At 42.0% G+C, this 23464-nt stretch overlaps 3 protein-coding genes across 7 annotated transcripts; 2 read left to right on the top strand and 1 right to left on the bottom strand.

Moving 5' to 3' along the window:
• The first annotated feature begins 54 nt into the window (after window positions 1-54).
• LOC105453018 (serine/threonine-protein phosphatase 2A regulatory subunit B'' subunit gamma-like) lies at window positions 55-3396 on the top strand. 2 transcript variants are annotated; one of them, XR_974815.1, is made up of 8 exons: window positions 55-580; window positions 718-845; window positions 934-1320; window positions 1596-1921; window positions 2000-2213; window positions 2284-2411; window positions 2492-3062; window positions 3258-3396. XR_974815.1 is itself a non-coding variant. In XM_011694671.1 (7 exons), exons 1-7 carry the CDS (start codon window positions 535-537, stop codon window positions 2601-2603), a joined length of 1341 nt encoding a protein of 446 aa, XP_011692973.1. In that variant the 5' UTR covers window positions 55-534; the 3' UTR covers window positions 2604-3201. The 2 variants fall into 2 exon arrangements, 1 of the variants encoding a protein (XP_011692973.1); XM_011694671.1 differs by lacking the exon at window positions 3258-3396 and having other exon boundaries at window positions 2492-3201.
• A 1117-nt stretch (window positions 3397-4513) lies between these two features.
• On the top strand, window positions 4514-11523 carry LOC105453017 (actin-binding protein anillin). 3 transcript variants are annotated; one of them, XM_011694670.1, is made up of 20 exons: window positions 4514-4751; window positions 5160-5286; window positions 5427-5645; window positions 6095-6279; window positions 6369-6554; window positions 6769-7018; window positions 7133-7339; window positions 7433-7734; window positions 7828-7918; window positions 8008-8243; window positions 8323-8442; window positions 8528-8706; window positions 8811-8910; window positions 8974-9214; window positions 9401-9565; window positions 9648-9871; window positions 9969-10127; window positions 10358-10580; window positions 10672-10816; window positions 10899-11523. In XM_011694670.1, exons 1-20 carry the CDS (start codon window positions 4734-4736, stop codon window positions 11014-11016), a joined length of 3495 nt encoding a protein of 1164 aa, XP_011692972.1. In that variant the 5' UTR covers window positions 4514-4733; the 3' UTR covers window positions 11017-11523. The 3 variants fall into 3 exon arrangements, with proteins under 3 accessions (XP_011692972.1, XP_011692969.1, XP_011692970.1); XM_011694667.1 differs by having other exon boundaries at window positions 6769-7339; XM_011694668.1 differs by having other exon boundaries at window positions 4515-4751; window positions 6838-7339.
• Window positions 11524-13000: 1477 nt separating this feature from the next.
• On the bottom strand, window positions 13001-15159 carry LOC105453014 (flexible cuticle protein 12-like). 2 transcript variants are annotated; one of them, XM_011694664.1, is made up of 3 exons: window positions 15065-15159; window positions 13690-13928; window positions 13001-13192 (listed from the first exon to the last, which is right to left on the bottom strand). In XM_011694664.1, exons 1-3 carry the CDS (start codon window positions 15071-15073, stop codon window positions 13132-13134), a joined length of 309 nt encoding a protein of 102 aa, XP_011692966.1. In that variant the 5' UTR covers window positions 15074-15159; the 3' UTR covers window positions 13001-13131. The 2 variants fall into 2 exon arrangements, with proteins under 2 accessions (XP_011692966.1, XP_011692965.1); XM_011694663.1 differs by lacking the exon at window positions 15065-15159 and having other exon boundaries at window positions 13690-14449.
• Window positions 15160-23464: the final 8305 nt, after the last annotated feature.

Raw genomic sequence — 23464 nt, 5'->3', positions numbered from 1 at the left:
GCCCCGCGCTCGCCACGTAGTCAAAACAATCCCGTCGCCGCTCGCCGTAAACATCGCGTTGTCCGCCTGCCGCGCGAGTCGACGTCACTCTAACCAACTCTAACCTTACACGTTGCGCCTAACTGACCAACAACACACCGCGAGCCTCGTAACGTACAACACGCGCGCGCGGTCGCGCGCAATGCGAAAGCGGATTTTCGTGTATTCCGTTTCGATCGCCCGAATGCCCAGGAACGGAAGGAGAACGAACGTGCGGATCGTTGGATTCATCAATTCCCTGTTCGCGACGTTCGAAACCGAGTCCGTCGCGGCCTCCAGCAGCTGATCTCGACGTGACATAACCAAAGCGCGACCAAACATTGCAGGACTTCGAATATTTAAAGCTAGTACGTCAATTTGTTGCAAAGACGGGAAGAATAATTGTAACGCGAGACTACTAAAAGAAACAGTCTAAATGTAAAAGGTGTGCGAGATCATTCTTTTTAAGAAAGAAGACACGGAATTTGGATATACAGTGTAAACATTTGCGAGGACATGGAGCTAGAAACGCTGCTGCGGAGCTGCGCTTCGGCAAAGAAATGTACGTATACGTGCTTTCGTCTTCTGATAAGAGCACCGTTTCTTCTTAAAAAAAAAAAGACACGATATATGCATTTTCTAAATAAAAATACAAGCACCATTTCGCGCTTATTTGTTTCACTGATTATGCTGTTACAGCTGATGAGAATTCTCAAGAAGACGAGAAGAGAGAGGACGAATACTTTCAAAAGATGTATCAGCAATGGAAGGGCGTGAAGGCTAAAGACGATTCCACTTACAAAGTCATACCGAAGTTCTACTTCAAGGTAAACACTTGTCTCTTGTGCCGCAAGTGAACCTTGGACGGAGCACCGAAGTACATTCTTGTTATGCGTCATGATATTTGTGTTTTAGTTGCCGAAGGAAGATGAAATTCTACCGCAGAAGTTGCGCGAGGAGACACGTGCCTTATTCCTGCAGAGACGTTCCCGACAATTGCTCGACAACAACGAGCTGAAGGCACTCTGGGTTCTGTTGGACAAACACCACAGTCCACCCTTGTCAGGGGAGGAGCAGTTGATTAATTACGAGGACTTTAAGAAAGTAGGCAAACTGGCGGGAGCGAAGTGCAGTCCGTATTTCACCGCGGTTGTCTTCGCCAAACTGCAACAAGGAGATCCACACGGTAGAATCAGCATCATGGCGCTGTTCAATTATGTCATGCGAAAAGTTTGGTTGCATCAAACGAGAATCGGACTGTCTTTGTATGACATTACGGGACAGGGTTATCTCAGAGAGTCGGTGAGAGTCTCTATAATTCATTTAAAATTCTTGTTTTATTATTATTTAGGGGATATTTTTATTTGAGACAAAGTGAAACACTCTTTTATGAAGTTATTGCAAAAAAAGAATCAACTTTTTAGAGTCAGAAGTAAAAATGTATTATAAATGTTGAAATAATAGAGTCACAAGATATTTTATGCCAATTATTTTTCGAATTCTTTTCAACAATAAATATAATAAAAATAAGTTAAAAAATAGTATGCTCTTTTAATCGTTTACTGATTTATTCGCAGGATTTGGAGAATTACATCTTAGAACTGATACCAACGTTGTCGCAACTCGAAGGGCTGGAGAAGTCCTTCCATTCGTTTTACGTGTGTACAGCAGTCAGGAAGTTCTTGTTCTTCCTCGACCCGCTACGAACCGGCAGAGTTCGTATTCAGGATATTTTAGCGTGCAGCTTTCTGGACGATCTGCTAGAATTGAGAGACGAGGATTTGCCGAAGGATTTGCAAGAGGCGAACTGGTTCTCTGCCCCATCGGCCCTTAAAGTGTACGGGCAATATCTTAATCTCGACAGAGATCACAATGGAATGTTGAATAAAGAGGAACTCGCTGGGTAATAAATCACAGAGTTTCATCGCGTAGGGTTACATAAATATATTCAACGTTAAAGATATAATTATTTCGCTAATAGATATGGCACTGGTACTCTAACCGGCGTTTTTCTCGAGCGGGTGTTTCAAGAATGCCTTACGTACGAAGGCGAGATGGATTACAAAACATATCTGGATTTCGTTCTGGCATTAGAAAATCGGCACGAACCTCAGAGTCTTCATTATCTCTTTCGGATTCTCGACATCAATAATCGCGGTTACTTGGACACTTTTTGTCTCAATTATTTCTTCAGGGTACGTATTACATTCCTGTGTAATGTAAATTTTTTGAGCGGCTTCTGAATCAACAAGTATCACTTTGCAGGCTATACAAGAACAGATGACGATGCATGGCCAAGAACCCGTTAGTTTTGAAGATGTCAAAGACGAGATATTCGATATGGTGAAGCCGGCAGATCCGTGCAAAATTACGCTGCAGGATTTATTGTCTTGGTAAGAGAATCACGAATGTGCAATATATATTACAGTGGAAAGTGCGATATAATGTAACTGAAACGTTCCTCTGATTGCAGCGGACAAGGCGACACGATGGTCAGTATCCTGATCGAATTCCACGGCTTTTGGGCGTACGAGAATCGCGAAGCCATGGCGGCTGACACCGGGGATGAGTCGTCCCATGTATGACGAAGCACTGCCCATCCGAGAATACGAGATAAACGTCCCACCGGGATAGATAGTGCACGATTGGACGTTAACACTTAACTGTGTTTGACACGACGATTGTGATACTCTCGCGTTTTTTTTTTGGTAGTAATAAAATGTTTACAACTCATCATGTGCCAGAGCATGGCAATCTCACTATCACACATGTACAGAATTTTAGAATTAATATATTCTATATTTATATTTTTTTTATATTTCTCAGTTAATTTCGTTGCCACGAATATCTAGACTAGCCGACTGTATGAAACATCGTGATTCTTAAATTTACTCTCAATTTGACAACACGTAACTTTTTCCTTCGCGACAATTCACGGCAATACAAACGATTTACAATAAAATTTAAATGCGCAAGTTTGTAATTTGTACCGTACGAGAAATGCTTTCGTGGACCAATCACGTGGCGTGATTTCAAACCGTGGGGTCAAACAATGAGATCATACGGTCGCATCAGTAGCGTACTATTAAATACGATTCAAGTGTTTTGCTCAAGGGCCCAAGTTTGTAAGAGAGCCGGAGAATGAAAAAAGAATAAACGTTTTTTTTCTACTTTTAGAAAAAAGTTCAGAGCTTTAATCTTTGAAAATTTTGATTAGCATTATCGTATCGTACCGTGAGGTCAAACAATGAGATCATACGGTCGCATCAGTAGCGTACTATTAAATACGATTCAAGTGTTTTGCTCAAGGGCCCAAGTTTGTAAGAGAGTCGGAGAATGAAAAAAGAATAAACGTTTTTTTTCTACTTTTAGAAAAAAGTTCAGAGCTTTAATCTTTGAAAATTTTGATTAGCATTATCGTATCGTTTTAATCTATTTTAACTGTTGAAGAAAATTGAAGGATATGAAATAGATATTTTCGTTTTATTGTACGTAGACGTTTTATTATTTTAACAGTCACAAAAAGTTCAACGTTTCTGTGTCTATCTGCAAGAAATTCGCTCTTGTCTTTTCATAATGGCTTTATATCAAAGAACGTTTACTTCTACAAAAGGTGAGCCTTTAATATATAATACATCGAAATATAAATTTTTGTTAACCGATTGAATATTTGCAGAAGCTGAAATGTATGGATTTATTTTTAATATTCTTCTTTTTGCATGGAATAGAATTTTGCAGAAGTAAAAAAAAAGGTGAACATGTTTTAATTGCTTCGTTAAATAGAAAAAATAACAGGACAGGAAGAAATTCGTGGCTACGTCACTGCGAACCGAAGCCCCTATCGCGTCTTTTTCGCCGTCTCTTCTCGCATCGTTCTCGGTACGGTGATGTATGGAGCACGGAGTTCGGCTCGGCTCCGACATTCGTAATCCGATCCCGACGGGGGGAACGCGCAAGGTTCGTTATCGCCTATCCCCGAAGCTTCGAGGACGCCTTGTGATATCAATTTCCGTTTCACTTTTCGCATCTTATCGCGCGTCCCCCTCCGCCCCCTCCCCCCCGCCTTCCTCGCCCGCTCCGCGAAGTTAAATACATGTTGCGAACCATCCGCGATTCGCTTCGAAAGTGAAGCGTAAACAACGCACAACGTCAACAGAGACGACGAACGGACGACAGACGTGCGAATTGTTATATACGAAAAAAAAAAAAAAAGAGGGACACGTACGGGAAGGAGAGTGAAGGAAAAAAAAGCGAGCACGGGCGCGCTACGCCACGCGAAGTGAAAGGTCGCGTTTGGCGCGCATTTTTCGTGACGCACGTTTTACGCGTTCGCGTGATATCAGCCGCGGGTGATCGCGTCGCGCGAGGCAGGGAGAGAGTCGGCGAGAACTGTCATTCCGCCCCCTTTCCCCTCCACCCCTCAATCCATCCGCCAGCGTCCGCCGCAAGAGATCGCGGCACCTCCTCTTCCCCTCGCCCCCCCGCCGCCGTCCGTCCCCACTCCCGCGTCAGTATGGCGCCCGCGTTCAAATTCAACGGTCGGAAATAAGGATAACTCCCGTTGCTGCGTTGCGGAGCGCAAAAGGGTCGTTCCGCGCATTCGTACGGTGTCGTTCCAAGGGGTGGTGTCCTTTCCCGCACGCACGCACGTGGAAGCGGTGGCGATTTCGTGATCGGAATCCGAGCGAGCGTTCGTAGACAAAACGTCAGGAACAATGGAGCCCTTCGTCCAGGTAGAGATCCTGCTTTTTTGTTCGTGCCTTCCCCGCTCTTGAGGGAAGGGACGCCCGACGATACGGGTATACTGGCACGTACCGTGACGTAGTTGTAATTCACGGACTCTGTATTTCATGATTTACAACGTCTAGAATCTTTCTTATTTAAGAAAATTATTTATCTCCCGATTAAAATTTTTGTTTACTTCACTTTTGAGAGGAATGAGCAAACGCGAAATTGATCATTGAAATCGTTATTATTAAATCAGTATATAATCTCTGCTACGTGATGTTTGCATTAACGCCATTACGATAGAACTAAATATCAATATTGTGATGTAGACTGTGACACGTAAGCGTTCTTGTAATATAAATTGTCATGTTTTGCTATATCACGCTTTAATATACACTGGTATTGATGAACAGCGTATGTTGGAGCGCGCTAAAGCGAGGAGAGAGAAGCTGGATGAGCAGTTGTCAAACGCGGGACACGACGTTAAAAAGAGGCGGAGTCCTTTGAAAAATGCCAATGCCTTGCTTGAACAAGCCACAGGTAATCCTCCAGGGATTTATTTCGCAAACGCTTGTGAAACTTTAATGGCTACAGTTAGAAAAATATATTTATAATAAAAATTGCAAGACAAAATCTGTTAGGTATTAGTCACCATTTCTCAAAAGAAATATTTTATTTAGCGGTAGTAAATGAAATGTCTGCCAAATCACCAGTCAAAGCAGCTGCAGTCAGTGCACTGCCCGTCAAGTCTCCTCGCAAGTCTCCTGTATCTAAGCCTGTATCTATATCCAAGTCGAATACCACATCTGAGAATAATGAGCGGAGCAACAAGGAGAATAGCGAATTTGAGACTTACAATGTACGATCCAAGTTGCACAGACTTGGAAAATTATATTCGGGTAAGCAGAATTTAAAATTTAATAAGTACATGTACGTTCAACATTGGGTAGGAATCCTATATCTCTCTTAGAGTAGTGTATAAACTCAAGCTTAAATATCACTCTGAATCTCCCGTTCGGTTACTCCCACACGATTCATACGGGGCACTCCCACACAAGCTGTTTCAAAACTTGTTTCCAACACTGATATACGAGAGCATGTTTATATCTAGATATATACATGTATGCATAATAGTATGCATGATTATACTTCATTTTATGTTTACATTTTTTTTAAGTCATGTTACAAAAATTATTGCGATTAAAATTTTTTATAAGACTAAATGTAATATCTTAAAAAAATTTTAAAGAATTTAAGTTTCAAGTTTACATAGAATGAATCGCACAGTTATTTTTAACATTTATATTCGTGGACAATAGAAAGAATTAATATGTAACTTTTTCTACAGATGATAGCACTCTTGAGTTAAGTTCACCCATACACAGGACCGAAGAGAAGTTTACCGCGGAAGAAAATGACGGGGATTACAAGCCAGTCAAGAGAGGCGCTAGACTCGACAGATTAGCAGCTTTGGCTTCGACGATTAACAATTGGGAGGATGATTTATCTCATCCAACGTTAACTAATACCAAGGTACCTTATATACTTGACTTAAAAGTTTTTTATTCTAATAAAATGTATCAAACAATCTTGCATTATAATATGCAATTTTTTTTTTACAGATGAAACCTGGAACTAGTAAAGCAGAAAAAATACAAGCAAAGTTTAATGAGCAAGTTAGAAATGGATCCGAGTCACAACCAAGCACGAGCGAAAGTAACAAATGGACCGCCAGCAGTGGGAGGAAGAGCAAAGATCTAAGTCCAACCAAACAATTAAAGTGGGACAAAACGGTGTTAGAAAACTTGGTAAAACATATTATAATTTTATTCTTAAAACTAAAAAAGGCTAAAGCTTCACTCAACTCTTTTCGTGTTTATTTGCATTAAATGTACAAAGTGCAACGTTAGATCTTTTTGTACTACTATATTTTTCATTCTTCTGCACACTCTTATGTCTCTGGAAGGGGAGAAGTAGCGCGATTGAACGATCACATTTGGATAGTTGAAAAAATATTTACAGGAGGCTCAAGGCTTTAGTCGTACGAAAAGCAATACTCGTCTTGTGTATGACTATAAGCATTGTTCCCAGGAATCGAATCAGGATGTCACAAGTCGTTTATCGCCTAACAAGTTCACGAGCCCTGCGCATCAGCAGGCGGCGGAAAAGAAACGAATTTCGTTTATCAGGTCTGAGTCGCCGAGGGGCAAGAAAACGGAGGGTGATGCCAGTGTGACGGCAAGTCCGGCTAACTCTTCCAGAAGCAACGACAGTAAAGTTTTTAACACTCCCGAAAACGTTAAAAGCGCGAATACTACCAGTAGCTCTCGATTACCGTCGAGGCCGGTGTTTAACGGCTCGCCTAAAACTCTGGTGCAACCGTCAGGTTCAGTGCTGAGTAAAGCATCGATGTTTGAGGCTAAGAATACGGAAACGAGGGCGAGAGATCCTGCTCAGATGTCGCTCGCCGAAAGAATGGCATTCTTCGAGCGAAATAAAGGGGAGGCTTTGATACCCAAGGCGCCGCTGACAATGTCCATACCGCCTAAGAAATTGCAGGAAAAGGACAGCAAGCAATTGGGATCCAATGCGGGTGCATATAATTTTTAATTATAAAAACATTTGGCCCATTTATTACGTATTTAGAATATATTTAACAATAATATAATAATATTTCATCCTTCAGATTCTCCATCGAACAATCGAAACGCCGACATTCCGAGCAAATCGGTTCTTGAACAACGTGCGCTGTTCGAGCAAGGCAACAATAAGAAAGTGGATGAAATGGAGAATCGCATCTTGCAAGCTACTTACGCTGAGAGACAGCGTGAATTGGGCATGTTACGCTCGCGGTTCAATACCAATAGGGAAGTCGCTCGTACCGCCGCTGGATCCTGCGTTCGAACGAGCGAGAGCAGCGAAGGGGGTGGCAAAGCGTCGTCGCCAAAGAATTCGCCCGTTTGTCCCGTGAAGCCGACTCCTGCTCCGGTAAGATTAAAGTCACTGCGCGCGAAAGGAAAAATAGCGCAAACTTTTTTATCGCGATGTAATAAAATTGTAAATTTTATATGTTAAATGCAGGATCATATTGCTCCGCCTCCGCCGCCACCGCCGCTGCCACATCCGGAAATCATATCGTATCACAGTAAATCCTCTCCGGTAAAAAGACAAGGTACATAAAAAAAAATATTTTCCTCTTTCACATCTCTTCTTCTGTTACAATATTTGTAATACGGTTTTTCCCCCCTCCCTTTTTTTTAGTTGTCGGAAGCCCACCCAAGGTTCAACATTTAAATACAACATCCGACATCAAACGCATCCGCGTGTGTCCTCCAAAACCAGGATCTCTTTATCCTAATCTGTCCGAGATTGAAGCTACGGAAAGTGAAGTTACAGAGAGCGATACAGAATACACTGTCGACAGTACCGAACCTGTAACAGCTACTCTCGACGAGACGGAAACTGAGACTGCCTCTGAAGCCGATTATTATATTCGAGTAAGATAAATAATTAAAACTGAAAAAAAATATATATATATACAAAGAAATAATTTACGTACTTCTCAATTCTTTACAGCATGATGACCAGGAATCTGAAAGTGATTACGAAAGCGTACAAAATTCATCTTTTGGGCGAATGAGTTTTGGACGCAGTATCTTGCATGCACTCGACGAACGTTCGCTATTCAACAAAAAAGTATACAAAAATCTCTATGCAATATTATAGATTATTAAATATGCATTAGATATATTTATGATTTGTTTTTTAAATGTAATTACAGAGGTGCATAGAACCGGATCCAGATAGCACTACATCAGACATTTCGGTCCTCGACGAGATGGATCAGTATTTGGACGAATGTCTTGATGAAGAATTAGCTGACGTGAGGGAGGAAGGTCCTACACCGCCTAAAGTGAATAAAGGTGGCGAAAGTCTGTCGATGGGATGCAACACTTCCAAGTATGTATAGTTAATCATACATTTCGATTTTTATCGGAAATACTTTTTTTTTTTGCTTGTCTTCTAAAAAAGACTGTTTTTAAAAGCTATTTTTCATTTCGCAGATATCGTTCACCTTTAAAAGATTCAGATAGACCGGAGGATGGTGGCAAGCGCGTACCACTGGTGCGCACTGTCAGTGCGTACAGACGACAACAGTCTCAAGTAAGTAGCTCGATATCTCAATTGATGCGGAAAAAAAGATTTGTAACATTATTGTAATTTCAGTTGGCTAAAATTAATTCAGCCGCGAGATACGAAACGGGATCAAGTTCAATTTCTGGTACAGAGAAACGCGAAGACGAATCCATATTGGTGGAAAATAAAGTGAAGAAGTTACTGGACGAAGTTGCGACGCAACAAAAGAAGATAGAAGAAGCTAGCAAAGCGTTGAATTTATGTCATTCTACTGTCGAATTCAACGGCTCCAGTGAGCACGTCGGTGGCGAATGGGCTCTGCTTGTTGCTAGTAAATATGATTTTTTTTTACACACACATACACGCGCGCGCACACCACACACACACACACGCACACATACATATGTATATATATATATATATGTATAGACATATATATATATATATTAAATGTTAATGGAATTGAATATTAATGTTGATATGCAAAATGTGAAAAATGTTTCCTTTTTCTGCTTAGCTCATAAACGCCAGGCCGCATTGAACGAAGTGCAAAGGCTGAAACGAGAAGGCACCCTGAGACCTGTCAAGGCAGGCTTGCCGGAAGTGCAGGGGAGTGGGTCATTAACTATCTCTGCCATTACGTTGCCACTCAAGCAGGAATATTTCAGAAATATGGGCATGAGTAAGTGTAACATAAGTTACGTTTCACGTGTTTTTCTACGAAAGACGAAGCTGTATTAAAATAATCTTGCGTATTATTGCAGATACATATCTTCATTGCGTCTGCTTGATGTATTATTTGGGAGAAGTGGTCGCTACCCAAGCGGCGACCGCCGAACCAGGCGATTCATGTATCCGTTTTACTTCAATGCTGAAACTTGATAATTTGCACAGTGATTTCAAGGTTCTTGTTGAAGTATACACCTTCCAGACGCAACCGAAATATTTGCCACATGAAAAGAAATATCACATTAGCCATACTGTGAAAGTAAGTTTCAAGGCTCCTTCCTGTTTTAAGATAAAAAAAATACAAACATACTACAAAATGTACGTGTAATGACGGATTAAATTTAATCCATTCGCAGGCGGTCAATAAGACACCAAAGAAAAAGAATCAGTTTGTAATGCCTGACATACAGAGCCCAGCAGGCCCAAACGCAATCAGATCGCCTGCTTTCGAATTGTCCGGAACTACGACCCTTACTCTCGATGACATAAATTATGAACAATTTACTCTGCTCGGGGTGCGTATATTAATTCTCCAGTATATAGAGTCAGTATTTATAAGTGTCGGTCCACAATAAAGATTTTAAGTCTCACATCGTAAGATATTGACCAATTACAATCGATTAATTCTCATATTCGACTACGATTGGTCTATTTCTTACTGCTTAGGGCTTAAAATCCTCATTGTGGACCGACACTAACGTATGTATAATTCTCGGAAAATTTTAAATGCGCACTTTACGTTTAGATCTCGTCGCATTCTCCTCTGGAAGGACACCTGCGAATGCGTTTATCGCGTAAGCTCTCGGTATCGGTGGAACATCGCGGATTTTTGACACTCTTCGAGGATATTACAAATTTGGGTGCTTGGCGTCGAAGATGGTGCTGGCTGAAAGACGCCAAGCTTTACTACTGGGTACATCCCGAGGACGAGCACAAGAAAAGTCCAGCAGGGCAGATTGACTTGGAGGGTAAAACTTTGAACTTTCCGACTGTATCGTAATTTCTACACATCTCTATATTTCCCGATTATTATTGATTTGATTTCTATCACTGCTGCAGGTGTAATTACGAAACATGTACAATTTATAAATCGGGAAAAATACGCTCGTCCTTACACATTTTTACTTGAGGTATCGAGACCCGCGCTACCAGGGGACACTAATAATCTCGTTACGAAGACAGATGGAATTGAAACTATAATTGAGTACGTATCTTTGCTTTTCGGTTCTGCTATTAATTGTGGAACAAGGCTCGAGTTAAGATACAATATTTCCCATTTTTTACAGACACTTTTTATTAGCTGACACAAAAGAAGAAGGATTACAATGGATGTCGAAACTGAATAAAACTCTAAGCTTAATCAGAGCTTGGGGACCATGCCGAAGTTCATTTTACAAAGCTTAAATCAAGCTTAAACCTCGTTAATTTCAAGCAACGTATTCGTGTACGTTTTAGATCGACTTGTGATAGGAAACATGCGTGTGCATTAATACGTTACGTATCGCTCATCGGATTATACATAGGGATAAAATACACTTGGTCTAAAATAATATACAAACGAAGAAAAATCTACTTCGCTTTACGAATATATATGTTACTTGCATCTGATCGATATATAAATGATGCAAACGTTCGTAAGAATGCGGAATGTACTGATACACATATAGAGATACACGTATAAACAATGCAAGTATTCATATATAAGAAAGTAACGAATGTACTACGTTTGGCCGCGGTTCAAATTTTCATATGTTTGATATTATTTGTGTTACAAATAATTAATTGTTTTAATATAAATATTCGAGTGAATTGGTTTGATATTTAATCGTGGACGCAATCTATATATACAATATTATATTTCATTAAACTTCAATAGCCAAAGTTGAAAGATAAAAAATTTGCAAGTTTTCATGAAGTCTATACCCGCTCAATTACCTCTACTGAAACATTTAATATATATGGGTATACGTATTAAATTTTTCAGCATTCATATCCTCATATCTTCAGAAACTGCGCAATTTGTTTACAGTTAACAAGAAAAGGATTAGTTGCACTTGTTGCACTAAGGGACTTACGGCTTTATTGTGAATCGTATTTTTTTTTCCAGTATTGTTCAACCGTATAAGTTGCATAATACTGCAGTTTGCACATATCACGATTAATTTCTTGAATAGGTTACATACGTAACCGACGTATGTTTACCAAATAGCTACATGAATTTTTTTTCAATACTAGACATTATTTCGATATAGTACACATTAAAGGAATTGTACATAGGCTAATCGTAGGAAATTTAATATTTACTAATGTATTAAGAGATATTTATATATGTAAAATTACGAGCTTATACAAATTAATATTAGCAATAATATTAATACTACTAATTATATACACAATCTGACACATAATTATTATTACATTAATGCGCTAACTGATATATATTTTTTTTACGTAATATTAACACAGCTAATATTCCATCTTTTTATAATGAATTAAATGTCTTTTTTTTGTATCGTAAGAACTGATTCTTGTTCTCATCCTAAAACCCCATTGTACACGATCTACAATTTGCGTTTCTCGAATTTCTGGATAGAATATCTAGTAAAATACATGGTATTAAAAAATCATAAACGTTAATTTCTATCTTGAACGTTAACTGTAGATCGTTCAAAGACTTTATTGTTTGTATAGAAAGCACGAACGCACATGGTAAACAATCATAGGAAGGGATTCAGTATGTATACAAGTTTATTTGCAGGAATTTTGTTTTATGTTATAGATACATATAGATACGTGTAAAAAAAAAAAGGAAAGAAAGAAAGAGGTTGCGCCGCGCGGAGTGAGAAACGCAGGTACTGTGGCGCACCATTGAGTGCTACATCGTCGCCTCGCTGAGAAGATAGAATTGTAAACGTGTAGGACGTCTCTCGTTCAAAGTGTTTCGCTGGCAGTTTCGAGAAATAATATACATATGTTACCGGTTGAGAGTAAGCACGCGTTTCACTCGCGGGTGGCACGGATCGAAAGAAAGAAAAAAAATTAGTACTGGGCGAAATAATTTCGTTAATTATACTCGTAACTTTATATATACTATTCCCAGAATAGTATATGTATATAAAGATGCTCTTATTCGAAGAAGATTGTTCTTGGTTTTGGAGCGAAGGCGATGCGAAAATTTAGTCCCAATTATTACGCGATCGTGCGATTATTCTCGATTTTAAGAAATGCATCTCACGGTGCTCTCCCTTCGCGATATTTTCCGCGATTGATGTCGCGAAGCGCTCGCGAATTGACTCGCGAGAACGAATCCGTCGAGAGAGGAATGGATCGAAAGATCAATACGTTCTTCAGCTAGCGATCGACGCCAGCTCTTCGCCCTTGGCCCCCCCCCCCCCCCCCCGATCGGTGAATCGCGTGCCTAGCTTGCAGTGTCATACGATTAGAAGTATCCTAATTCGTGTGTAAATTACACGAGCGTGTACGTCGACGACCTGAGGTGATGTAAGTCCTCGAGCCCGCTTACTTTGCGACGAGATTGATAGTTGGATGGAATCCGTTCTCGTCCGCGGTGTAATCGACCCTGCAATTACAGAGAGGGTGTTCAAAGAGCCGCGACTCGTACTTGAACGACGCGAACGTCTAATGTATCTGGCGATCATTTTTGCAATCCTAAAGGCCACTTTAGACGATCCGTAATTCGTGTCAGGGTTCAGGAATTAGAATTCAATTTGTAATCCTATGTTCAATTTTATTGTAAGACAGTTGCAAAATCGAGAAATTTGCGCATATCTAACATTGAAATGTATTTCAATCTTAGAACATTCTGTTCTAAGATTTCAATACCTGCTGAAATACACACACACACACAGACATCAAAATAAATATGACAAAATTATAAAAAATGTACATAGAAATATAGAATTTTAATGATTGACTTTTTGAAAGAATTTTGAGCTTCAGAAGCGTCAGAATACACACTATACGTAAAAAAAAGTCAGAATATAAGATTATAAATAATTAAGATTGTTAGAATCCTATCCAATTATAAGTCGTCTAAAGTGACAATTCGTAGCGTACCTATATGTATGTCCGTCCGGCGCGACGAAACTGAAACTACCAACGACGGCGAGATGCTCGTCGTCGGTGCCCTCGTTCTTCAGCTCCGCCGTCTCCTCCCTCTTTTGCCCGTCGCTCTGCTCATAACTGAAATGGTACCCACCTACCCCTATGTTGTTCACCTCCTCCTGCTTCACGATCGTGATATCGCCTTGCGGCGCCGCAAGAACGCCGGCTATCAGCGCCAAAATGACGAACACCTGCGTGACGAGAAGCAAGAAAATCATTTTGTTCAAGGGAAAGAAAGCGAGAGAACGTCCTCTTCTTCGTCATGGTGAGTTTTATTAAATTAATCAGACGTATCTTTTATTGTGATCGCATATATTTAGATTTATTTACTGCAAGAGATAATCTAAACATTTCCGTTAAATGAATTCTCGATAGTGGATCACTGCGAAAACACGTGGCAGTTATGTCGAAAACTCGGTCGTTTTTCGGAATCTGACCTTTCGGCGATCAGTATTGGATATTATTATTACGAAATTGTCGAGATATGCATATCGTGTGCACGGCGAACGTGGAACAACGTCGCTTCTTTGGATCTATAAAGTGTCGCAGATTCATTCTGAGCATCTAGAAATGATTGCTCGTTAATTGAATTATCGAATCCTAAGTTTCTTCGAATTACATAATATAATCATAAGATGAAAGTTTCTCGCGAACCATGGAAATATTTTTATCAATATAGATTAATTTTAATCTCGATTTAACTTACTCTTTATCTGTTTCTAATTCTTAGAACTAGAGAAAGATAAAAAGTAAGTTAAAGTTAATGTACGAGATTAATCTACATTGACAGATTGACTTTGATCTCTGACGGATATCATCACATAAGTAAATACAAATTCTACAGACCACTTAAACGACTCGACCCGAATTTCTGTGACCTCAATTCGAGATCTGTTTAATTAATATATTCGAACATTAAAAGTTTGCGTGCTGTCAGATTTTCCCGAAAAAAAAAAAAAAAAAAAAAAAAAACGAAAGATACGAATGTACTCCAAATTGATCATCGAAATTGCAGCCGCGACACCCTGTAGACATTTTCTCGTGGCTGCGGTCTATCACGAACAAGTGTGCGTAGTCTCACGCGCGCACAAATGTCACAAAATCCTCATCACTTTCACTGTTGCGCAAAAATTGGCTGGGTCCGTTTCGGGGAACCCGCCGGCCCGAAAAATAAATCGTCGATAACCCCCACGATTCGATCCCCCACCTCCCGTCCCTCCCGGAAAGGCCCCTGAAGAAGAGGCCCGCGATCGTTCCTCTTAAACAAAAATCCCGTAGTGTATCTCGATGTACGTATCTGTATTTCTCCTCTAGAATCGCCACCCACCGTCTTCATCGCGCCAGGCTCTCTTTCGTGGTCGAACGATCTGCGAACGATCCCGGAAGGCGGCCCTTCGTCCTTAAACGACGACCGATACGTAGATACCGGGGTTCCCTCGGTGCATCTGCCTTTATATAGGCGGAAAATCGCGGTGCCGCGTTGCACATCCCCCCACCTGCACGTGCAGCATGCAGCAGCAACAGCCCCCGACGGATTCGCGGATGAGTCTCTCCCGCGAATGCAGGATGCATCCGCGATCCGACGTTGAGGTCGCCGTTTATAGACGCTGCTACTCGTTGATCGCAGGCTGTCTTGCTTTCCGTTGAACATTTAAATTCGCTGATCGAATCACTTGCTAATTTTACACATGTATATATAATTATCATAATATAATATAATATAATTAACTTCATTTAATTACACTTATACAAGTCATAATATTTGCGGTGGAAAATAAGACAGCTTTTGGCAGCTTCGGTTTCTCGCAAATTTGCGATATCGCCGCATCACACGCTTATGTTTATTCACATCAATCGCGTCTCTATATTTTAATCGAGGATCGTAGCGTAGAGAAATGCAAATTTGATTGCAATTGGCAGCATAATCGGTTGTAATACGCGTAGAGTTGACACCAAACGAATGAATAACGGCAGCTCCTTCGCGTAAGTTAATATTATTCGCACGTAATCGTAATCGTTACCGAGAATCCCGAGAATACGCGGGTGTGTATCTTGTACACGCGCGTCTCCCGATCGCGTAGATATAAATAAGCCAAACAAACGCGATTTAAAATAATGAGCTTATTATATAAAGCCATTAATTTTCCACGCGCAAGTAATAATACAAAAAAAAATGCCATTTACCAAGTGCACTTACCGCGCGCGAGGACGACGAAGGCGTGACGGAAACCTATAACGACGTGCGCCTCTCTGCCTCGGTCTTACACGGCGTTAATGATATTTACCGACGCAAGCGCGAAATTATCACGCGACGAGTTCGTACGCGTTTTTACACGACGTGCACGCTGCTAATGCGCGCACCTACGCGCCTTCACTTCACACAACAACGCGCGCGTACAATAACAATATATATCGAATTAGACACGTCGATATATACGCGCGGTCGCTGCACGAAGATGCTGTGCCAGCCTTCGACGTATTGGTGGCGTTTTACGCCGTTGCGCAACACGTCCCTCTCATTCCGTGATATCCGCGCGGGAGCACGCTCGCCGTGTATTTATTTATATTTACATATTTGTATGATGCATCTATATATACTCGTCCGTTCATTCAGGCGCGCATCGCGAAATGACGCCTCGAAACATTTTCCGCGGCAGAGATCCGCGAATTCACTGCCAAGGGCGACTCGAGTCGCGGCCTACACACAAAGGCGATTGTTCCCGTTCTCGTATTACAATGCGACGACTTCAATCGCCGCGCGTGATGCGACGACTTCAATCGCCGCGCGTGATGATCCTCATCCGTCGTCTCGCGTCAGCGCGATCTGCAGCTCGGGCGGATTTTATGAATTAATCGCCTCTCTCGCGCGCGTGTGCTCTACCTAAAATTTATTATTGACTGCAAAGTAGGTAGCATTCCTTGCGCGCACACACACACACACACGTAAAGCCGTAACTGTGTGAGAGTGCATGTCTTACATAAATTTAATATACTCTCGGCCGCGCGAAGTGGGTTCTCTCGTCTCTTAATCTTAATCTCATCTCGTGATCCCGCGGACTTTTCGAGATTCGCATCTTTCTGTCTCTCGATCGCGAAGATTTGCGGCCCTCATTTATTTCTTAATTCTTTCAGATTCTTTTTTTCTTCGCAGGTAATCGCAACGCGAACAAGGCCACGGTCGGGCATGAGATGCGCATCGTCCCATTGCACGTCCTGGAGCGCGCATCCTCTTTGCCCGCGGCCGCGATCTCGACCCGAAAATGTGAAAGCCGAAACTCCCCGTGGCGCGGATTCCTCGCGCCGCGCGCGCGTTGGCCGTAGGCGACGTTACATTACGCGCGCGGCCGAAACGTCCTTGGTCATTGTGACATTTGGTTTTCTCGAAGTTGTACGCGCACCGCGCCGGAGGAAAGTTGGTGACGTAACTACCGGTGACCTTGCCATTTCAGAAGATGCGACGGCGAAGCGCTTGAGGAGGACGCCTCCGGCCACCGGACGATCGCCGCCGCCGCCGCCGCCGCGCGCGCGTCTTCTCTCCCGTTGACAATACTCTCCTTCTTCCTCGCTCCTTCGTCCCTCTGCGGGTTTCCTTCTCTCTTTCTCTCCTACGTGCGAAGACACCCGTTCTTTCTTTCTACAAGTATCTAATCCTTGGACCGAAGATCCCCAGATCCTCGGGTATTGGCTAATATTCGCCATCATTGATGCCAGAAATATCTTTGACGTGTCTCCATTTTATGTCATAACAATAATAAATTGTTTTTGACATAAAACGGAGATAAATTTGACGTAAAATGTTACAGATAGATTCTCGATAGCATTGAGGTAGCTTCTCGGTCTACGAGACGCGGGAGAATCTCGGGAAGATAACGAGGATATCGTAACAATCGAATGCATTATACGATTGCGTTTGCTGCAGACCAGAGTTCTTTTCCTTAGGCGGACAATGTTGCTTCGACGTAACGTGGTTTACCTGTCGCTCCGATGCAAAAACGTGTCGGTGCGCCGCACAGGTCTCCGACATTCTAATGTCGAAACGGCTCCCATCTTTTCGTCTTTTACACGCTTTTTGTACGTGAGAAAGTCAGTGCTCGTCACGATTCGCGACCGTAAACGCAGACTCCGATGATTATACATCGATTATGCAAAGATCACGAAGAAGATGAGTCTCTCTCTCTCTCTCTCTCTCTCTCTCTCCTGAATTCCACACCTATTTACATACATCGAACACGACGAGAAATTGGCGATTAATTTAGAAAACTTCGAATATCGTATCACTTTGTATCAATCGTATCGCTATTAATTATCCTTCAGGGGTAAGCGCTTTCAATTTTCGACACAACTTTCGCGAAGTACTTTGAAAACCTGGATTTCTCTATACATCACTATGTATCAAGTAAATATTCGCGCGTACACACAGGTGCACACGTGCATATACACACCCAGAAATGGCATGAGCCTTTCAAAGGCACGATGAGTGTGAACAATCGTACTTATTGCCTATACGATGAGCAACACGCATCTTCACAGTACGCATCTTCTAACATAATTGCATGCGTAAGCATAAGTCATTTTATTTTACTTTAGTAAGGAGCCTTATTTGATTTCTTGCGTCACCCGCGCGGAGACGTTGCACCTGTTAAAAGACATCGGACTTCGCTATTTAATTAATCATCTGTCAAAGTTTTGCTTCATTAGTGTCGTCACGAGACGCTTGCGATTAATCACGCGATATGAGGATTTTAATCTTTAGATTTTCTAAAAAAACCGAAAAATGCATAAAAATGTTTTTTTTTTTTTTTAATTAAAATAATCTCCAAAGGAAAGTCAAATACAAGTCGCGGTTTTACATCGAGCTTAAATTATGTCAAAGATAAGACCCGCGCATTCAGAAGAGATGAATAAATCAAGGTGTGCGATTGGCAAATTTCGCGTCACAACCGCGCGCGCGTCGCTCGCAAAAGCGATTAAGATTAAGTTACAGCGAAGTCTCGTTAACTTTAAAAACGTGACAGCGTGAGGAAGTAAAATAGGTACAGGCGATATATTGAAATGTCAACTGAAGACGTCGCGATTTCCATAGAAAACGAATTTTATTCCCCTCCGCGGGGGCGGGTGGGGGGGTGGGGGAGGCGGTGATGAATGATTTACGAGGGGGCGGGCGCGCTGCAGATAGTATGTTGCGAATCACGCAATGTGAGGGACCTTTTCTGCCTCAGCTAGGCATCACGTGCGGGGTTACAACCTTAAATTCCAAGTAAGGACGCGCGATGTTAAATTCCAGGCAAATGTATCTGTTGAAATGCCTATAATACATTGACGTCAAAATTATGCAACGCGGACGCAGACTCCTGCGTCTGCAAAAAAAAACACATTAAGGCCCGCGTGTTTCACATTAAAGTTCTCGAAAAGCCTTGGAAATGTCTAGGATTGAATATACACTCGCAAATTTTATTTATTAATTTATACATCTGAGACTAGAGAAATTCAACACGTAAATCTTATTATCATATGAACGATAATAAATTAGACTATAGATCGCGTAAATATCGTAAATAAATTAGGAGCGTCTTCTACGAGGTCGGAGACTGAATCTTGGTGTTTGGTAATAGAAATAACATTTCTATATGATTTCTAAATTTATTATTTAGCCATTTCAACTGCAAATTAAAATCGGACTTGGAATGCAATCGTATAAGCTGAAACTGGAACGATGAGATCATAATTAAATTGATCTTCAACTTTTAATAACCCGATGAGAATGAGCATCTTAAAACATTGTGAGGAAATTATTATGCAATATCTTAATATATATTTTCAAGAGATTTATATTTCTTCGAACAATAAATGTCCATAATTAAAAAAAAAAATTGGCAAATTTATGTTTCGCATAGCATTAACAGAGGCCAAAGAGATAAATTTTAATTACCGCGCTGAACAATTATCAGATATATCTTATTGAGAAACGCGAATGAGGATTCGCACTTAATTGCCGGTTGAACGCCCATCGCCCGGAGCGCTCCAGTAAAATTTGCGAATACGCCGAATACGCGTGAAGCCGCCTTATACCTTTAGTGGATCATTGACATCCTTTTTCGGTCTTCCAGTCGCGCTTTAAACGCGCTAATGCAAGGTCGTGACACGTACCTAGATTTAGTAATGAATCCCCACGAAGAATCGGCGGCGTAAGACGTTTGCGTGCGCGTTAGACGATTTAGCGGGATAATTCAGAGAGGGAGAGAGAATCAAGAGAGAGAGAGACGCGAGCTTGCGATGATGAACCCGACTCCCAAGGACGTTGCAATAAGTACACAGCCCGGCGCGCGTTCGCGCGGAGAGCCGCGTCTCGCGGCGCGGTGGGACGAAGAAAGAAGAAAAAAAAGGAAGACTCGCGAAAGCGAGTAAATGTCAACGAGTTGACCAGCTCTTTCTCTCCTTCTCTCTTTAACCCGCCGCCGTCGCCGCTTCGTGCTCGCTTCGCCCGTTGCATCGTGCGAGCATCCGCGCGCTGGCAATATGCTCGCGGCAGATGCGACGGCGCGATCGACGTGATCTCATCGTACACGCACCCGCGACGTTACTGCTCGCGTCGTGCTTTCACTACCGAATCTGCAACAAGTTTTTTAGAACCTCGATTTCGACCCACTTAATTTTGTAACTAAATATCCAAATTTTTTTTTATAATTTACAATTTATGTTATTTAATTTAAATATTGTAATTTATTTGAAATATTATATAGATATTTAAAATATGCTTTCTTTTAAAAAATCATCAACACAAATTAAATTTAATATATATATTAAAAAATACGGTGCATCAGATATTAAATGTGTCGTATAATATAATTCATATTAAATGTGCTTTAAATATTCAATTTAATATATTCGTATTAAATTGAATATTTAAACATATTTAAAATGTGCATTTTATATCGTTTTAGATGTATCTTTTTAACATCGTTTAACATCTTTTGTTACTTCATAAAATGTAATTTTTATCAATCCTGATTGAGGATACCTCGCTCTTTGTCGGATGCAGGAGCGACGGAGACGCGTTCCTCTTCGCGATCGCGCAACCGAGGCTGCAAAGGTCGGCCGTCGCGATCGGCAACCCACGTGAGAAACTGCGAGAAGTGCTCTCGCGTGCTCTATCCGGTCCCGATATCGCCTCGATCGGGTCTCGAAATGTCGAAGACGAGATTGCGTTTCCGCGGGCGCAATTGTATACGTCGCGAACGTAGCCGGACGCGGGAGATGAGGCGAGGGATGCTGGCGGGGGATGCTGGCCATCAGCATCCTCTCCCTCCTCGATCGGAATCGGCGCGCAGATTACGGCGTCGATCGTATATACATCGCGCCGTCCTCAATGATAAATCCATCGTCTCTCTTTGTGTCACGGTGCATTTTCACGTGAGAGCACGGTTCATTCGCTCCGCGCCAGTCTCTTTGAGGAAAAGTTCACGGGGGTCCCGGCAGATTATCGGCAATAATGAATGCGAAGCTGCCTCGCGCAGCAATGGCTTCTAAGAAATTGAGGAGGCAGAGTAATTGATAATTTTCCGACGTCTCTTCTCGCCGAGCGTTCGCTTCTCGAGTGACCTTCTGCACGTGCAGAGATATACGTACGTGTGTGCACGCGCGCTTTATCACTTTTATCGATATATCGCGCACGAATTATTGAACGTGTCTCATTTCCTTCGCGTTACTTCGAAGACAGAAATTGGGAGCGACACTGGCAAAATTGTGTCGACTGTACTAATTTAATCGGATATACTTAATTTAACAATTTTCTCAATGAATGAATGTCGATTAGTCTATACGGGATCGTAAAATTAAATATGTAAAAAATCTTCGTGTGCATTCCGGCCAAACCGGCTTGGGATGACTTCACGAAAACGTTGACGTATTTAACAAGTCAACGGTTAATCGGGAACGAGAAAGTATATTCTTCGCAACTTTGGCTCGTCCTTGACCATAATAGTTCGCTTCCGCCGTTAACGGAAATGGACCCCGCGCTTCCGGGAGAGCGCCGAGGATCGAATTCATATACTTATATATATTTTTGCCTTCCGCCTTTTCTCGGATTGCGTGTAATAGATTTGGATTTTCATTAAAGGCGCAAAGTTAAAAAAAAAGAAGAACATCTGCATTTTTGATCACGGAACGTTCCAGCGTCGATCTTCTCCCGAGATAAACCGTTGTTTGCTTCATTCGGCATGTAAATCTTCGCGATAAGTGGCGCAGCGTGAGTTTTCCGGATCGTCTTGGAAAAGAATCGCCTTACGACCGAAGAATCGCGTGCGAGCGCAATTATCACACCCATTCGGTTATCTCCTTTTGTGATTTCGTTGTTTACGTCACTTTGTCTTCCCATACATCATCATACATCAACGTCTGGTTAAGCTCGTCTGTAGCATCGCGTCAGATTTCAGAATAAAATTTCGTTCATAACTTCATATACGTCATGTATTTCGACGTGTATATACACGTTTTATTTCCAATTCTTTTCAAATATCGTTCACATTGTACGGCATATTAAAATGTGAAAAATATAATTTTATCTCCAAGCTCTGGATACGCAACTTACAGATTTTATCGGTTTTATCGAATTTTTCGCGGGGAAATTTAAAATAGAAAAAATACCTCGCAAGGATTCTTTTCTGCGATTCGATGCAAAAGTGCGACGTGATTGTACAGAGAGAATCTCTCAGAAGACGTATGTACACATACGTGCGCGTATCCGCCTCGACGACGTTATAATTTAAAGCGAGGCGTTCTTTCAACGAGAGGCTCACCTTTCGCGATGCCGGCTACTATTTACCTTTAAGCACCCTCGGCGGACCTCCGGCAGGAGGTCACATCCTGCTGGTGTAATTATCTTATCTGGCTACGTCATCCCGCACGTTGCGGTGCGCGAGGAGGAGGAGAATTACCCGCGTGAATTACCGCGAGGATATATCGCCGACCGAGCAATCGTATCGCGCGGCAGATACGCGCGCGCGGAGTGATTCGACCCGGTGGGTTCTCGCGCCTTCGGCGGTTTATTTATCCACGAGGCAGGTAAATCAATCGGCGCGCAGGAGGATTATACTCGAAGAATACGAATTACCGCGAGCCGCGACTCAGTAGTTTCGCGATAGAACTGGTCAGACGCGATCACAGGCCGCGATGCGACGTCAAAGCCACGAGGATTATATATCGGTTAATTAAAAGCGCGGATTATTCCGAGTCTTGATTTTGCGAGAAATCTGAAATCGATTCCTTTCCGTGCGGCCGAGATCGCGCGCCAATAATTTTTCAAAATGATTTTTCGAGCGCGAGAAAGAAATTCAGACTCGCGTCTAATTGTGTAAGCTTAAATAATCTCTATGCTGGTAAAAGCCGTTACTTTACGTCGTATAATAAGCAAGATGCGTAATGCCAGTTACCAGTGAGGGACCCAAGAAATTGTAAAGAATAACCAATTAGGGACGGCTTCTCGCGTTGGTTTCACCGGATTCGTTTTACCACCTTCGTCGTAAATTCAACAGCTGGATAGACCAGCTGTAGATCAGAGTCCCTCCCCCCCTCCTCTACCGAAGAAAGAACGATAGATCAGTGGTACACGCCGTGCCATGCGACTTCACCTCGTCGTCTAATGCATGCGCGCAGCCGGTGTACAAGACCCGTCCGTCCCGCGCCGCGCCGGCAGAGTGTGGTGGCATTTAGGATCCGTGCCGCGTCGTGC

The sequence above is a fragment of the Wasmannia auropunctata genome, unplaced genomic scaffold (genome assembly GCF_000956235.1).
Source record: "Wasmannia auropunctata unplaced genomic scaffold, wasmannia.A_1.0 LD336023.1, whole genome shotgun sequence".
NCBI classification, from domain to species: domain Eukaryota; kingdom Metazoa; phylum Arthropoda; class Insecta; order Hymenoptera; family Formicidae; genus Wasmannia; species Wasmannia auropunctata.
This window is presented reverse-complemented; position numbering and strand designations above follow the sequence as displayed.